Below are 18546 nucleotides of genomic sequence, written 5' to 3' on the forward strand. Positions count from 1 at the left end.
TGAGTTAACATGATATGGAAGCACAGACTTAAGAATCTTGAATTTTACTGTAAGAAAAAGGAGAAGCACAAAGGGAATTTTAAAAAATAATAATGAGGGTGCCTGGGTGGCTCAGTTGGTTAAGTGACTGCCTTCGGCTCAGGTCATGGTCCTGGAGTCCCAGGATCAAGTCCCACATCAGGCTCCCTGCTCAGCGGGAAGTCTGCTTCTCCCTCTGACCCTCCCCTCTCTCGTGCTCTCTCTCTTTCAAATAAATAAAATCTTTAAAATTATAATAAAACAAGGGACATGAAATAGTCTTTACAAGTTCATTAATTAATAGGCAACTTATACTTGGTGTAATTAGGTGTTTATTATAGGCCACTGAAAGTGCTTCATGTTTTATTTCATTTGATACATACAGGAACACTTTCAGGTAGGTCACTGTTGCTTTTCCCATTTTGCTGATGAGGAAATAAAGTCAGTTAAGTAATGTAGAAAAAAATTACACAATAACAACCAAAGATAAAGTTAACAACCTGAATTTTGGATGATGGATCCTATGTTCTTTATTATGACAGGATCCAACCTCTAATCACTTTTTAAATCTGATTGTCTCACTAATTCATCAAAAAATGTTTTTCATCAACATTTAATATGGATCAATGTCAAATATTGCAGATATTGATAACATATAGCAGCTCACCATACTTTTTTTAGCCTATTGCCTACTTTTAGATATTTAGAATTATCATAAACTACTTTGTAATACATAGAGATCTTTATAACAGAATTTTATCTGTTAAGAATTTCTAGAAGTTGCATTTATAAGTCAAACATCAGATATTTATTAAGTGCCTACAGTATGCCAATACTGTTATGTAACTTGGGGTACTAGCATTAAAGAGACACAGTTTCTATCCCTTAACTTGTTTATAATTGATCATGTAAATATAAACTATAAGTAGGACTAAAACTATGGTAGGGTATGGTAAGGACTATTTAAAAAATGAGACAATGCACCCTTGTAGTTGTGAAGGGGAGATATCGTAGAGACAAATCCAAAGCTATAAGGTTTTGACCAGTTTACACTAAAGCCATGGTTTGTCAGAGTTCCCCAAAAGACATCTTTAAGTTTGATGATGTGCTAGGACTTACAGAATTAGGAAAAAGGGTGGTTATGAAAGGATATAGTTTAATATTAGTGAGAAAAATCACATAGGCTGAAGAGCAGGAAAAACTAGATGTGAGCTTCCAGTGGAGTCACACAGTCAGTGCTTAATTCTTCCAGCAACAATCTGTAAGAACACATGTGAAGTGAGCTTTATTGAGTTTTATTGAGGGTCAGTAACATAGGCAGGGAACAACTATGTGGTTTACTTTAGCTTCTCAGTTTCAAACCCTCCAGAGGTCAAATTAATACAATGTGGCCCAGGGCCCTTGGCAGACTTTTTCCTTATTGCCCTCCAGAGGAAACATCTTTAGACATTTTTTTCCCTGAGTATTCCCATGACAATTTAGAACCACAGATGTACCCTGTGTATCTTTTTATGTGCTGTGTGTATTTGTGCTTTATACATAAAAGGAGTAAGACTCTCCCCCTCCCCCATCAGTTTTCACTTATTGGTGCAATTTTACTCTGATTGAGAGTACATGCTTGAGTGTAAGTAACCACTGAAAGAATTATATGAGGATGTATAACAAATTTTAACAGTGGAATAGAATGGGAGAATAAATTTGATTAATCCAAATAAGTCAAGAGGAAGAGGGTCCTTAAGTATAGGTGGGACAGATAGAAAACCGAAAGGGTGTAACGGGCTTATTAAATCCTGTAAAAAGTACTTTCAAGGTAAAAGGACTGAACACTCCAAACTAAAGAGAGTGTCAAATTGGAATAAAAAAAAAAGGAAGAAGCCATTTGCTATTTAATAAGAGATACGTTTTAAATAAAAGGATCCTGATATATTGACGTTTAAAAAATAGAAAGGGGGCGCCTGGGTGACTCTATCAGTTAAGTGTCTACCTTCAGCTCCAGTCATGATCTCAGGGTCCTGGGGTCGAGCCCCATATTGGGCTCTCTGCTCATGGGGGAATCTGCTTCACCCTCTCACTCTCCCTCTGTGCTCTCTCTCTCAGATAAATAAATAAAATCTTTAAAAATAAAAAAAATAAATAGAGGATACAGTATGCTAATACTATGAGAAAGTTGATGAAAGCTATATTGGTATCTACGAAGTACATTTGAAACCAGGGTGTTACGAACAATAAAGGAGCATATTTCATAATAATAAAGGGATTATTTTTAGAAGAAGATAAAATATTTTGTTTTGACAAAAGCATAACTTCAAAGTATATAAAGCAAACATTAATAAAATTAAGAAGAAAAAATATAACTCCATTACCATACTTGGAGATTGATCATACTTCTTTCAGGAATATATACAACAAGGAGGCCAAAAGTCTGTGTGGGAAGGTTTAAATACAGGTATTGGTGCAGAGGCTTGCTACGCTTTGTTAGTTCTGTTTTCTACTTTCTGTCTGTGGTAGCCAGGCAGGAGGTTCTAGTGTGGATGATGTCATCCCTTCTCAGCTCTAGAAGGTGTGGATGAGGGAGCAAGATCTCCCCAGGGCATGTATGAGTGTCATAAATCCATATCCAGTCTCCATCAACCAAATGGTGGACTGGCTAAAAACCCTTTCTGCTGTATTGTCTGTTCCCTACATCAATGCAGAAGGTCCTCTGCTCTGAATCCATTATTGGAGAACTTCGTTCCCAGAGGTCTGTCCATTGTCCTTCTTATTGAATATACTGTGTGTGAGTTCAGCAAGAGGAGTTTGAAAGTAGGAAGATAGAAGGAGAAAAAAATTGTGTCAATTCAAGTCATTTAGGTAGCTGTAAGGCACATCTAGTCAAATAGTCTCCTTTCTCTCTCCTAGCTCTGGCTTCTTTGGAATCTGCTTCTCCTGTCAGTGAACCACTAATGGACTTTTTCCTGTGGCTCCATTTTTTTTAATAACCGCTTTATTGATGTATAATTGACATACCATACAATTCACCCATTCACAGTACCGTTGTTTTACAGTATATTCAGATATGTGCACATATCACCACAACCAATATTAGAACATTTTTCATCATCCCAAAAAGAAACTCCTTACCCTTCTATTTTCCACCTCATACCTGAACCCTCAGAAAACACTAATCTACATTGTCTCTGTTTTTCCTTTTCTAGACTTTTCACATAAATGGAATCATTTAATATGCTGTCTGTGTCTGATGTCTTTCACTTAACATGTTTTCAAGGTTCATGCATGTTGTAACACGTGTCAGTGCTTCCCTCTTCTCCATGGCTGAGTAACATTCCAGTGTATGGCTATACCACATCACATTTATCCACTCATGATATTAAGGACATCTGGGTGTTTTCTACCTTTTGATTATTACAAATAATGCTGTGAAGAATATTGTGTTCAGGTTTTTGTGCAGATACACATTTTTGTTTTTCTTTTCTATATGTCTGCCCGTTAAATTGCTGTATCATAGGGTAACTCTATTTTGAACATTTTGAAAAACTGCCAGACTGTTTTTCAAGGTAACCACACTATTTTTAATTCCAATCAACGGCCTACATCCTTCCAACACTTGTTATCTGACTTTTTCTTTTTTCTTTTTTTTTTTAAGATTTTTTTTATTAGAGAGAGAGCAGAGCAAGAGAGAGCGAGCACGAGCTGTGAGGAGGGGCAGAGGGAGAGGGAGAAGCAGACTCTTCACTGAGCAGGGAGCCTGACACAGGGTTCAATCCCAAGACCCTGGGATCAGAGAGAGAGAGCAGAGCAAGAGAGAGAGAGAGCACAAGCTGTGAGGAGGGGCAGAGGGAGAGGGAGAAGGAGACTCTTCACTGAGCAGGGAGCCCGACACACAGGGTTCAGTCCCAGGACCTTGGGATCATGACCTGAGCCGAAGGCAGATGCTTAACCAATTGAACCACCCAGGTGCCCCTATGCGACTTTTTCTTTGTAGATATCCTAGTAGGTATAAAGTAGTATCTCATCGTAGTATTTTACTCTAAAATATATTTAAATAAGATTTATCATAGTAACCATTTTTAAGGTTACAATTCAGTGGCATTAAGTATACTTACATTGTTATGCAACCATTGCCACCCATCTCCAGAACTTTCTCACCTTCCTGAACTGAAGCTCTGTACCCATAATGACACTTTTTGATTCCCGTTTGTTTTCCTTTTGAGTATGTCCTATAGATATCTTGGTTGTGGTTACCATGGGAAGTATGTATAACATCCTAAAGTTACAAAAATCTATTTTAAATTGACACCAACTTTGACCACATACAAAATCTGTACTCCTTTTCAGTTCCACTTTCACCCGCTTTAGAATAGTGAAGTCATGAATTAACATTTTTATGTATTTTGTACCCATTAATGTAGATATATAACTTTTTTATTTATGTATCTTTTATATTCTGTAGAAAACAAAAAGTGGAGTTATAAACCAGAATTACAAAAATACTGGCTTTTATATTTTCCCCTACTATTTTCTTTATATCTCCATATAGCTTTGAGTTACTGTGTAGCTTCTTTTCATTTCAACCTGAAAGTCTCCCTTTGGCATTTCTTGTACAGAATGTCTAGTGATAATGAATTCCCTCAGTTTTTCTTTATCTGGGGAAAGTCTTAATTTCTCCTTCATTTTTTTGAACAACAGTTTTGCCACATATAAAATTCTCAGTTGACGGGGCGTCTTTTAGCATTTTATTTTATTTATTTATTTATTTATTTAAGTAGGCTCCAGACCTGAGCTGAGATCAAGACCTGACTGAGCCACCCAGGTGCCCTTAAATTTTTTTTTTTTTTTTTAACTAATGTCTGTGCCCAATGTGGGGCTTGAACTCACAACCCCAAGATCAGGAGTCATATGTTCTACTGACTGAGTCAGCTGGTGTCCCTCTTTCAGCATTTTAAATATATCATTTCACTGTCTTCTGGACTTCAGAGTTTCTGCTGCAAAATCTGATAGTCTTATGGAGGATCCCTTGTACATGATGAGTGTCTTTTCTCTTGCTGCTTTTAATATTCTTTGTTTTTCAGCATTTTGATGTTAATGTATTTTGGTGTGCATCTCTTGGGCTTTATGCTACTATTAGTTCATTGAGGTTCTTGGATCTGTAAATTCTTGTCTTCACACTTGGGGAGTATTTGGTATTGTTTCTTCAAATCACACTGTTCCTTTCTCTCTTTTCCTTTTGTGACTCCCCTCATGTAGGTATTATTTTGCAATGTCCCATAAGTCCCTGATGCTTCACTGACTTTTATTCATTTTTTTTTCCTTTTCACTCCTCAGACTTGATAATTTCCAATGAGCTGTTTTCAAGTGTGCTGATTTGTTCATCAGCTTTTTTTTTTTTAAGATTTTGTTTGACAGAGAGAGACACAGCGAGAGAGGGAACACAAGCAGGGGGAGTGGGGGAGGGAGAAGCAGGCTTCCCGCCGAGCAGGGAGCCCGATGTGGGGCTCGATCCCAGGACTCTGGGATCATGACCTGAGCCGAAGGCAGATGCTTAACAACTAAGCCACCCAGGCGCCCCTCATCAACTTTTTTGAGTCAGCTGTGGAATTTCAAAATACAGTTATTGGATTTGTCAGGTCCAGAATTTGTTTGGTTCTTTATTTTTTGAATTTCTATCTCTTTGATGATATTCTCATTTGTTCATGTCATTTTTCTAAATTCCTTTACTCTTTTGTCAATTTTCCTTTAGTTCTTTGAGCATATTTAAGATAGTCGTTTTAAAGTCATTGTCTAGTGATTCTGTTATTTCTTCAGTAATGGCTTTAGGGTATTTATTTTCATCTATTGATTGGATCATGTTTTCCTGTATCTTTGCATGCCTTATGAATTTTGTTGAAAACTGGGAATTTGATAAAACAGCTACCTCTCTCAGTCTTTGCAGACTGGTGGGGTAGGCCTTCACTTATTAGTGAAGTAGTGCATTAGTAGGGCATGTTCTGAGCCTTTGTATCAGCCCAGGGTGAAAACACAAGGTCTTCGTAGTTTTTTTTCCCCTAGGTATTTATTATGCCTGTGCCTGTATATGTGCCTTTGCTCAGTGTTCCTCATATACCACCTGCTTAATTTCTAGGGGCACCTGGGTGGCGCAGTCAGTTAAGCATCCGACTTGGTTTCCCCTCAGATCATGATCTCTGGGTCCTGGGATTGAGCCCTGCATCAGGCTCTGCCCTCAATGCAGAAGTCTGCTAAAGTTTCTGCCTCTCTCTCTCTCTCTCTCTCTCAAATAAATAAATATTTTAAAAAATAATGTCTTAATTTCTAAAGAATCTCACCCCATCTTCTGTGGGCCTTACAGGTTCTTTTGTATTTCTCTCCCTGTAATCTTCTGCCCCAGGCATCCACAGGTCTACAGTCCCCTTGCAGATTTTGTGAACCATGGTGCCTGCCACTGACTTCTGTGGCCCTTTACAGCCTAACATCTAAGCTGTGCCACTATTACCTGTCTGAACTCCAACTCAGGTAAAAGAGAGAAAAGTCTATTAGGCAGCCCAGAGACAGACTGGAATGTTGCAAATGAGTTGTATTGCTACTTTCAGCCAAAAGGAAGAAACTGTGAAATAGGACAGTTTTTCCTGACCGTGCCAGCATTGGGGTAAGGGGAAGTAAAAGCCTCACAAAATTTCCTACTCTTTCAGTGTGGTTTTACTTGATTGAGCATTTACTTGTTGCTGTAGGTTTTAGATTTCTAAAACTCATATGAAAATTATTTTAGCCAATTCCTAGGATTTTTAGCTTTTTTGATTTTGTAAGGGAACAAGGATCTGGAGCTTTCAAGTCTGACATCTTGCTGCTGTCACTCTCATTGCAGTTCTGAAATGCATTTCCCTGATCACGATTTTTAGAATTTTTTTTACACATGCTTATTAACATTTGTATATCTTCTTTGGAGAAATGTTTATTGAAATCTTTTGCCAGGTATGTATCATTTACAAATATTTTCTATTCTGTAGATTGTCCTTTCAGTTTTTCCAGTAATGTTCTTTGATACACAAAAGATTTCAGTTTTGATGAAGCCCAATTTTTCCATTTTTTTCTTTTGTTAGGTGTGTTTTGGTGTCCAAGAATCCATTGCCAAATTTAAGGTCATGATGATTTACTCCTATATTTTCTATGAGTTTTGTATTTTTAGGTTTACATTTGGGTCATTGATCAATTTTTAGTTCATTCTTACATATTGTGAGGAAGGGGTCTAATTTCATTCTTTTTGTAGGTGGATATCGTTTTCTTAGCACCATTTGTTGAAAAGACTGTCCTTTCCCCACTGAAAGGTCTTTGTGCTCTTGTCAAAAATCATTTGGGGCACCTGGGTGGCTCAGTTAGGCATCTCTTTGATTTTGGCTTAGGTCATGATCTCACGGTCGTGAGATCCAGCCTGGAGTCAGGCTCCCCCCCAGCAAGGAGTCTGCTTGAGATTCTCGCTCTCCCTGTCCTTCTGCCCCCCCCCCACACACATTCTCACTTTCTCTAAAATAAATAAATAAATCCTAAAAAAAATCAATTGACTAGAGATACATGGGTTTAATTTCCAAACAGTTCCATTCTGTTGATTAATATATCTAACATTATGGCAACATTCAGTTGCTTTGATTACGTTGGGAATTGCTAGTCTTCCAATTTTTTTTTTCCAGATATTTTTGTTATTTTCAATCACTTACAATTTCATATGAATTTAAAAGTCAGTATGTCAGGGGCGCATGGGTGGCTCAGTCGTGATCCCGGGGTTCTGGGATCAAGCCCCGTGTCAGGCTCCCTGCTGAAGCGGGAGGCCTGCTTCTCCCTCCCCCACTCCCCCTGCTTGTGCTCCCTCTCTCGCTGTGTCTCTCTCTGTCAAACAAATAAATAAAATCTTAAAAAAAAAAAAATCAGCATGTCAGTTTCTACAAAGAAGCCAACTGGGACTCTGATAGGGGTTACATTGAATGTGTAGATTGTTTTGAGGACTATTGCAATTTACTGTCTAGTAGTCCAGTTCATAAACATGGGATGACTTTCAGCTTAAGTTCTTTTACTAATGTTTTTTTTCTTAAAGTACACAGTTTGCATTTTTGTTAAATATTTCATTCCTTTGGATACTGTTATAAATGGAATTATTTTTTCCTTTTTTAAAAAAGATTTATTTTAGAGAGTGCACATGTGCACAAGTGTGAGTGAGGGTGAGGGACAGGGAGAGGGAGAAAGAATCTCAAGCAGACTTCCCGCTTGACCTGAGCTGAAATCAAGAGTTGGTCGCTTAACCAACTGAGCCACCCAGGCACCTTGGAATTATTTTAATTCAGATTATTATTGCAAATGTATAAACACAGAATTGATTTTTGCATATTTATTTGCATCCTGTGATCTTGCTGAATTCTAATAGTGTTACAGTGTTCTAGGGTTTTCTGTATATAAGGTCATGTCGTCTATTAATGGAGATTATTTTCCTTCCTTCTTTCCACTACAGGTGCCTCTTATTTCCTATTTGTCCTTGTTACACCTCTAGAACAGTGTTGATTATAAGAGGCAATGGGCGGGTGCGTCTGGGTGGCGCATTTGGTTGGGTGTCTAAATCTTGGTTTTGGCTCAGGTCGTGATCTTGGGGTCGTGAGATCGAGCCCCTGTGGGGCTCCGTGCTCAGCCGGAGTCTGAGATTCTTTCTCCCTCTGCTTCTCCCACTTATACTCTTTCTCTCTCAAATAAATAAATAAAATTTAAAAAAGAAGAGGCAATAAGGTTTATATATCCTTGTCCTGTTTTGATATTAGGGGTAAGATCACTATGTCTAATGGTAGCTGTCAGTTTTATCATGTGGAGGTAGTTCCCTTCTGTTCCTAAATTCACTTTCTTGTCATGAAAGGGTGTTGGATTTTGTCAAATGCTTATTCTTCATGTATGAAAATGGTCATGTAGTTTTTTTATTATACTGATACAATATATTACATTAGATTAACAATCTAATTTTGGAATTCCAGGGATAAATCCCACTTAACCATGGTATGTAATTATTTTTATATGTTCCTAGTGTACCAGTGTTTTGTTTAGATTTTTTGCATCCATATTCATAGAAGATATTAGCGGTAGTTGCCATTTATTGTAATGTCTTTTTCTGATATTACTATCAAGTTAGTATTGGCTTCATAAAATGAGTGGGGAAGTTTTCTCTCCTTTTTTACATCTTGAAGAGTTGGTGAAGAATTAGTATTCTGCTTTAAATGTTTCATAGAACTTAACAGTGAAGCTATGCAGACCTGGGCTTTTCTTTATGGGTTGTTTTAAAAATAATTGTTTACGTGTTATAAGATTATTCAAATATTCTGTCTTCATGAGTAAATTTGAAAGTTTGTGTGTTTCTATGAATTTATCCAGTTCATCTGGGTTTTCTGATTTCTTGTGCAATTGTTCATCTTATTCCTTTGTAATCAATTTTCATTTCTGTAAAGCTGGTAGTACTGTCCCCTCTTTCACTTATGATTATAGTAAAGGGAGTCTTCTCTCTTCAGTCATTCTAGATTACTAAACATTTGTGAACTTTTAAAAACTTTTCATAAAACTAGCTTTCAGTTTCATTTATTTTGGGGTATTTTTCCTATTTGATATCTTTACTCTTTTCCCAGTGACTTAAGGAGGGAGGTTAGATTTGACCTAGATATTTACTTTTAATTATAGGCACTTTAAGCTTCAAAAGTTTTCCTCTAATCATTAATTGCATGTCATAAATTTTGGTATGTTGTGTTATTCACAATATATTTTCCAGTTTTCCTTTTCATTTTTGATGTGTTATTTAGGAGTGTTTTGTTTAAATTCCATATGTTTTTGAGTTTCCCATTTTTCTTTTATTTCTAATTTTATTATGGATAGGCAAAACCTTTTTTAAAAAAAGATTTATTAGAGAGCATGCATGTGCAAGCAGGAGGAGGGGCAGTGGGAAAGGGAAAGAGAATCTCAGTCAGACTCTCAGCTGAGCACAGAGCCTGACGCAGGGCTCTCAGTCTCACAACCCTGAGATTATGACCTGAGCTGAAATCAAGAGTCAGCCACTTAACTGAAGCCATCCAGGTGCCCCAATAAATAAATAAATCTTAAAAAAATAAAAAGAACTTTCTATTTCTCCCCTCAATCCTGTCAATTGTTGCTTCATGGCATATGTGTTCATAGTTGTGTCTTCTTGTAGGCAGACCCTTTTATCAACATAGGTTTCTTTGTCTCCTGTAAGAATACTGACTTAAAGCCTGTTTGGTCTCATGTTATAGCCATCCAGCTCTTTGATGACTACTGGTATGCAATATACTTTTCCATCCTTCTATTTTCAACCTATTTATATATTTGGATTTGTCATCAGTTTGTTGTAATTGAATACAGTTACACCATATTTTCTACACATTTTGCCAATTTCTGCCTTTCAGTTGAAAAGTCTAATCCATTTGCATTTGATAATGTAATAACTGAAGACTTGCTTCTACCAGTTTCTACTTGTTTTCTATATACACTGTATCTTCTTTACTTTTCTGTTCCATTGATTTTTTTTGTAGTTTATCATTTCACTCCTTTTTTATTTCCTATTCATTATACCATTTAGTCATTTTCTTAGCATTTATCCTGTAGATTTCAATTAAAAATTTGTATTTATAATGAACTAGTTTGAAATAAAACCACCTTTATTCAGGGGTCCCAAGACCACTTTCAGTTTCAATGATTTGCTAGAAGGATTCACAGACATCAGAAAAGCTATTGTACTCATTTTTTTTTTCCCCAGTGACAGGATACAGATTAAAATCATTAAATGCCAGATATTCCAGGGACTAGAGGTAATCTACCAGGAGCTGGTTAAAGGCCTACACTTTGCTTGGAATGGGCAGGGCTTAAACATTTCAGACCTGCTGAGTCAAACCTTCACTGTACAGCAATTTAGTTTTAATAGTATAGAAAAGTTTAGCTCCTATAACTGCTCCAATCTTCTTTTCTTTTTTTTTATAAGGTTTTATGTTCATTCTTTTTTTTTTTTTTGAAGATTTTATTTATTTATTTGACAGAGAAAGACACAGCAAGAGAGGGAACACAAGCAGGGGGAGTGGGAGAGGGAGAAGCAGGCCCCCCGCCGAGCAGGGAGCCCGATGCGGGGCTCGATCCCAGGACCCTGGGATCATGACCTGAGCCGAAGGCAGACGCTTAACGACTAAGCCACCCAGGCGCCCCTCCAATCTTCTTTTCTAATGTTGTTTTAGTCCCAGATTATATCTTTATACATTGTGTGCCCTTTAAATAGGTTTATAATTATGTTTTATGCAGGTCTTTAAAGACATTGCAAAAAAGGAGGAAAAACAAACACAAAATACAGTATTATTGGATTATATATTTGCCTTTCAGTTGCCTTCACCATTGTTATTTCTTTTAGCTTTATTGAGATATTATTGACATGTAACACATTAGTTTTAGGTGTACAACATGATTTAATATATGTATATATTGCAAAATGATTACCAAAATAAATTCAGTTAACATCCATCACCTTCTGATAACTTTTAAGATTTACCATTTTAGCCACTTTCAAACATACAACACAGTATCAAGTATAATTACTATGCTATACATTAACATCCTCTTGGCTTACTTTATAATTGGAAATTTGTACCTTCCTTGACCACATTCATCCATTTTGCCCACCCACATTCCCCCTTCCCCCGCCGGAAACCACCACTATGTTGTATCTGTGAGGTTGTTTTGTCTTTTAAGTCTTAATTCCAGATATAAGTGAAATCATTGAGTATTTTTCTTTCTCTCATTTACTTCAGCTAGCATAATGCCCTCAAGGTCAATTCAAGTAGTTGCAAATGGCACAATTTCCTTACCTTTTTATGGCAGAATAATATTCCATTCTGTATACACACCAAATTTTCTTTAACCATTCAACCATCAGTGAACATTTAGTTTGTTTCCATGCCTTGTGTATTTTAGATAATGCTGCAGTGAACATATGGGGTGCAGAAATCTTTCTGAAAGCTTTCATTTCCTTCAGATAAATACTCAGAGGTGGAATTGCTTAGATCATACGGTGGTTCTATTTTTAAATCTTTGAGGAACCTGCTGCACCGTTTACATTCCCAACAGTGCAGAAGGTTTCCCTTTTCTCCACATCTCACCAACACTTGTTACTCATTGTCTTTTTGATAACAGCCATTCTAACAGGTATAAGGCAATATCTCATTGTGGTTCTGTATTGCATTTCCATGACGATTAATGATATGGAGCACCTTTTCATGTATTTGTTTACCATTTATATTTTTGGGGAAAATGTCTATTCAGATCCTGACCATTTTTTAATTGGATTATGTCTTTTTTTATACTGAGTTGTAGGAGTCCTTTATATATTTTGGTTATATAGGATTAGAGATACAGGATTTGCACCTATTTTTAGTGGTTGATCCAGAGCTTAATGTATATATCTAATGAGAAACAGCTTTCCATATATACTAAAATCCCATGAGATAGAGAAGTGTTACTTGTCTTTTAAAAAGTATGAGAACAAAAAGGGGAACCCTCCTACACTGTTGGTGGGAATATAACTGGTGCAGCCACTCTGGAACAGTATGGAGGTTCCTCAAAAAGTTGAAAATGGAGCTACCCTATGATCCAGCAATTGCACTACTGGGTATTTACCCCAAAGATACAAAGGTAGTGATCTGAAGGGGCACCTGTACCGCAATGTTTATAGCAGCAGTATCCACAATAGCCAAACTATGGAAAGAGCCCAGATGTCCGTCGACAGATGAATGGATAAAGAAGATGTGGTGTATATATACACAATGGAATATTACACAGCCATCAAAAATTGGAATCTTTGCCATTTGCAGTGACGTGAATGAAACTAGAGGGTTAACACCCTTATTTTGCTGAGCAAAATAAGTCAATCAGACAATTACATGATCTTACGGATATATGGAATTTAGGAAACAAAACAGGATCATAGGGGAAGAGAGGAAAAAATGAAACAAGATGAAACCAGAGAGGGAGACAAACCATAAGAGACTCTTAATCATAAGAAACAATCTGGGGGTGCCTGGGTGGCTCAGTCATTAAGCATCTCCCTTTGGCTCAGGTCATGATCCCAGGCCCCGCATCAGCCTTCCTGCTTGCTTTTCCCTCTACCACTCTCCCTGCTTGTGTTCCCTCTCTTGCTGTGTCTCTCTCTGTCAAATAAATAAATAAAATCTTAAAAAAAAAAAAATCTGAGGGTTGCTGGAGGGGAGGGGGGTGGAAGGATGGAGTGACTGGGTGATGGACATTAAGGAGGGCATGTGATATAATGAGCACTGGGTATTATGTAAGACTGATGAATCACAGGCCTATACCTCTGAAACCAGTAATATATGTTAATTGAATTTAAATTTTTAAAAAAAGTATGAGAACAAAAGAAAACCTGTAATATATCTATGTCTTTTGTTATCTTAATCTTATAATTTTCAGTAAGCTCTACAGCCAGCATGGTGCTCGAACTCACAACCCCAAGATCAGAGCCACATGCTATGCCTACTGAGTCAGCCAGTTGCCCCTTATTTACTGTTTTTTATTTTTTTGATTTGATATTGTGGATTTGAAGTACCATATATTCATTTACTTACCAATTTGGCTTTGCTTTTACCCACCTCCTTTCTGTTATTAGCAGAAATATTATACTTTTATATGTTATAGGCCCAATAATATATTATTTTATACAGTTGATATTCAAAATGGTTAAGTGAAAGGGGAAAAAATATACGTACATACTGCCTGTGAAAATCAAATACTCACCTCCAGTGAGTCTTTCAGTCTTTTACCAAAACTTTGCTGTTTTTGAGAATGTCCTTAGGCTTGAACTTTCCATAGTTACGAGTGAAGTAATTTCCTTTGGAGAGGGAGATACAGGTCTCTCGTCTATGGCCTGCTTCTCCCCCTGGACAGAATCACAGAGCCACAGGTCTAGTGCTTGGGACAATAGCATGCTTCACTCTGAGTCACACCTCTGCTTTTAGGAACTGAGTACTTGGTAGATTGGGGGTGGCCGGGGGTACAGCAGCCAGAAGTTGCAATTTGCTCTCAGCATGATCCATGGCAGACAACTGGAACCCCGGTATTCTTACCACTGCCACACCCAGGGCACGTATTACGTTTTGTGTTTGGCTGCTAGACAGAAGAAAATCTATCCCTTAGCTGCATTTTCCTAAGCAATAGGCAGATGGGGGCAGAATGAGAAATGTTGATGTCCTCCTCCTCCCAGGAAGGTGGTCATCTATCTGGGAGCATGGGTTGATGAGTGGTGAGGAAGCCCTGACTGTACCAATATGGAATAGAGTATTTTTCTCAGATGGGATGAACAAGGAATGGTTTTGTTCAGATACCGTAGAATTTCAGCTTGTAATCAGTTTTAGTAGATTTTCTTGAACAAATTTTTTTTCATTTGCTATATATTTTTATATATAATTTTCACCAGTTTTGACGGAGGAGCATGTCATCGGAGTTCCTCACACTGTCATGGCAGAAATGGAATTCCCAGAGCAATTCTTTACAGTTCTAAGCATGGATCATGTAAGTTGCTGGATCTGTCTCCTTTGTGAACATTTCCTTTTTCTGAACCTTCCTACCAAATAGAGCCTGCCCCACATTCCCATAGTTTTTCACTCTCTAGTGAGAGTTGGAACCACACATAACAGTATAACTCCTGTGTGCCTATCTATTCTCCAGATCTTCTACCGCAGGCCTACCAGGTTACTGTTTAGTCTACCTGCCATAATGCAATTCTTTTCTTTTTTCTCAAAAATATTTCCTTCAATTTCATCTATATATGGTTTGTTGTTTCAGGAATTGGTGACATTCAGGGATGTGGTCATCAACTTCTCTCAAGAGGAATGGGAATGTCTGGATTCAGCTCAGAGGGATTTGTATTGGGATGTGATGATGGAGAACTATAGCAACTTGGTCTCACTGGGTAAATTTATCTGCTTCATATAATTTAGAATATGTGCTATTGAATATCAGTTGCTTTTTAGTAAACCCAAGGCTATCTTTTAAGAAAGTAGGTACCTGTCCCTCAAAAAAAAGGTTTATGAAATGCTGAGCCTTAGGTTTCATAGACGTGTTTGTACACTAAGAATTCTGCAGCAGAATATTTTTAAACATTTGCAGTTTTTGTAAGCTATATTTTTGTATATTTAATTGCTATTTTAAAATTTTAATGCATTTTTGGCTAATTACTCCTGTTTTCAAAACAAAACATGCATGTAATTGAAGTAAACAAATGTAAATAAAAAACAGGTTTTGAAAAAAAAAAAAAAGTAGGTACCTGTTTCCAGAGGCATGGTTGAACATTGGGTTAGAGATGACACCTCCATTAAGCACATTCATCATTCTTCATGATGTTTGTATCTTCTCAGTCCCTTCATATTTCTACTTTCCCTGATACCCAGGGAGTTTAATTTGAATTTTAGAAGACATACAGCATAGGGAGCCTGGGTGGCTCAGTCGTTGGGCGTCTGCCTTCAGCTCAAGTCATGATCCCGGGGTCCTGGGATCAAGCTACGCATCAGCTTCCCTGCTCCACGGGAGGCCTGCCTCCCCCACTCTCCCTGCTTGTGTTCCCTCTCTCCGCTGTGTCTTTCTCTGTCAAATAAAATCTTAAAAAAAAAAAAAAAAGACATATAGCACATCCTTTGAGATAGCTCTTATATTGGGTTCTAAGTCAGAATTGCTACAAATGCTTTGCTATTTTCTTTCCCACCTTCTTGAAGAGTAGCTAGGAAACTGTGTCCTGATTTGTTATGATTATTAAAAGAATGCATAATTTATATGTTAGATGCATAAACAGAATTCATGTTCATTGCCTCACATCTATTGTCTTATACCTGTTTTGTGGTTAAAGAATTTCGCATTTAACATTTGTCAGTATTCCAGCAAGGGTCTTTTAATGTTTTAGAAAGCTACCTGTTTTCCTGTCAGATCACATAGATCTTGGCATGTACCAGGCCCTATTCTAAGCACTTTTAATATATTGAATCTTTTAATTCTTCAGTAACCCTATGACATGAATACTTGTATTATTTTGCTAAGGCAAAAAGTATTTAGGCAACTTCTCCAGGGTTACACAGCTAATTAGTATCAAAAGGAGGCTTTCTTTCCAAGTAGTCTGACACAAAAGCTGATGTTGTTAACTGGTACAATAAATTGCCTCACAAGACAAAGAGTTGGAATGGGTTTGAATAAAGATCTCTTTATATAATTCTGTGGTCACTCTAAGGTGAATGGTCTTTCAATCTCCTCACATTTCTCTTCTCTGAAATCTATCAGTATCATTTCAACTTCATTTATCAAAACTTAACCAGTTCTCTTAAGTGTTCTATATAATTGTAGTTCTTTTTTTTATACCTTATGTTACATTTCTTTGTCGTAAGCAGGTTGTTCCATTTTTAAGCCATTTGTGATCACCTTATTGGAGGAAGGGAAAGTTGTTCTGGAGGGTTGTAAGGGATATGACAAGAACAGAGGGCCAGGTGAGTGAGGGCTGGTAAGAGAGGGAAAGCCATCACCAGAGTAAAAAGCCCAGCTTCTCGGGGAAGCGGTGGGTCCTTGTGATGTTTTTGGGAAACTCCCTTTAAAACCCTGTGGAAAAAAGCCCAACACTTTGGGAAGCCAGTTAAGGTCTTTCGTAGTGCAACCAACATTTTTTCCATGTTGCTTTCTATTTGGATTTATATAAATTCTCTTGACAAAAAACCATGGGCATTTATATATTTAACATTTAATCATTGTCTACACTGAGATAAATATTATGGTAGCCCTATCAGTACAATGGTGAGGAAAAAATGATACAGTTCTTGCTTTATGAAATTGACTCACTAGTGAGATGTATAATAAACAGGAAAACAAATAATTAGAAAATGTATCATATATAGTGGTAAGTGCTATAAAGAAAAGTAAAAAACAACAAAGGAATAAAGAATGAGGGAGAAAGCAAATTCACACAGTATGGTCAGAAGGATAGCTCTGAGGGGCGCCTGGGCGGTTCAGTCGGTTAACCGTCCTACTCTTGATCTCACCTCACATTTTGATCTCAGGGTTGTGAGTTCAAGCCCCGAGGGAGCCTACTTAGAAAAAGAAAAATCTCTGTGGTCTTAGCTTGTCATTCTATGAATATATTGTTCCTTATTAATAATTTGCCTAATGATTTTTACAATGAAAAATCTTCATTTAGATCAGTGTTTTCTTCTAAGTCCCTCATTCCTTCTGCATTTATTGGTTGCCCTCATGTTCTGTTAACAGCAAGAGTGTTTATGTTCTTCCTACGATTGTAACTGATAAGCGACTTAAAATGGTGCATCTGAAATTTTCTTTCTCTTGTTTGTCTCATTATGGTTTTTTTTAATTGGTTTTTGATTCAGTTTACTTTAGCTCACCAGTCTTAGTTCTTGATGCCCAGTTGTATGGATATCAAGAAATTTCTTATGGTGATTTTTGTGTATCTCTGACTCAGTCCTTTAATCTTTAAATTTATTCTTGCTTTTTGAGACTTTCCCAGCCTCACCCTATACCTTCCCTATACTGGACCAGACACCTGAATTGGCGAAAAGTGTGTTCTTCTGGTCTTTTAAGTTGTGTGATTTCTGTTGTAGTTAAAAAAAAAAAAAAATCAATACTAGGTATTAATTTTACTTATTTACTTAGCATATTTTAGTACACAAAGGTTTTTTCCCCTTTTGATTCTTGTATAGTCAAATGGTGGTCTCCCTTAGCTCCTTCAGGTGATTTGCATGTCCAATAAGAATGATGCAACAGTTAAAGCATGTCTCCATGCCTTCCATCCTCACACCATAGTAGTGTGTCTATATTCAGATTTCTTGCTTTCTGTCACAACAATCAAGGGCACATCTCCCTTCCCTACACCAGATCATGAGTTGGGTCTTTCTTTTAGGAGCCCTAGCTCGTTACATGTTTTACTACCACAACCTGAGCAATGGGCCTGCTTATGATTTTTTGTTTCATGGGAGGTGAGTCTCTAACAGTTTTATCTGTCTAGCAAATTGGTCTTTTTCAATTTTTATGGCTCCTGGGGTTTCTAATATCTATTTACCTAGAAAATAATTCACCCTTTTCATTCAGTAATTCAACATTTTCAAATTGATTAGCATAGCAGTCTTAAAACATTTTAGAAAATACCTTCTCTGATGGTTTTCTCTTTTATCATTTTTTGTATTTGTTATTTATATTTCTTCTGTGTTTTCTAGCTATATCTGATTCTGTATTTATTGAATTCCCCCCTTACCTTTTCTTTAGGTCACTTTGTTGTTTCCTATCTTCTTGATTGGCATGTATACATTACTTATTTTCATTTTTTCCTTATTAACATAATCGTTTAATCATTTAAATCCTTACTTTTTGTGTGACTAATGCTGACTTCCATAGATTTTAATATGTAATACAGTTGACCCTTCAACAACACAGGTTTGAACTGTGTGGGTCCACTTAAACGTGAATTTTTTG

General features: G+C 37.0%; 1 protein-coding gene across 4 annotated transcripts in view; it reads left to right on the forward strand.

The window, feature by feature from the left end:
- Positions 1 to 18546, forward strand: part of ZNF260 (zinc finger protein 260) — a 123877-nt gene that overhangs the window by 18253 nt on the left and 87078 nt on the right. For all 4 annotated transcript variants that reach the window (XM_027617831.2, XM_027617833.2, XM_027617832.2 and 1 more), the window contains 2 exons: positions 14507 to 14601; positions 14875 to 15001. In XM_027617831.2, coding sequence (XP_027473632.2) covers positions 14507 to 14601; positions 14875 to 15001 — 222 coding nt within the window. The remainder of the gene's footprint in view (positions 1 to 14506; positions 14602 to 14874; positions 15002 to 18546) is intronic.

Source organism: Zalophus californianus, chromosome 17, assembly GCF_009762305.2.
Source record: "Zalophus californianus isolate mZalCal1 chromosome 17, mZalCal1.pri.v2, whole genome shotgun sequence".
NCBI lineage: Eukaryota > Metazoa > Chordata > Mammalia > Carnivora > Otariidae > Zalophus > Zalophus californianus.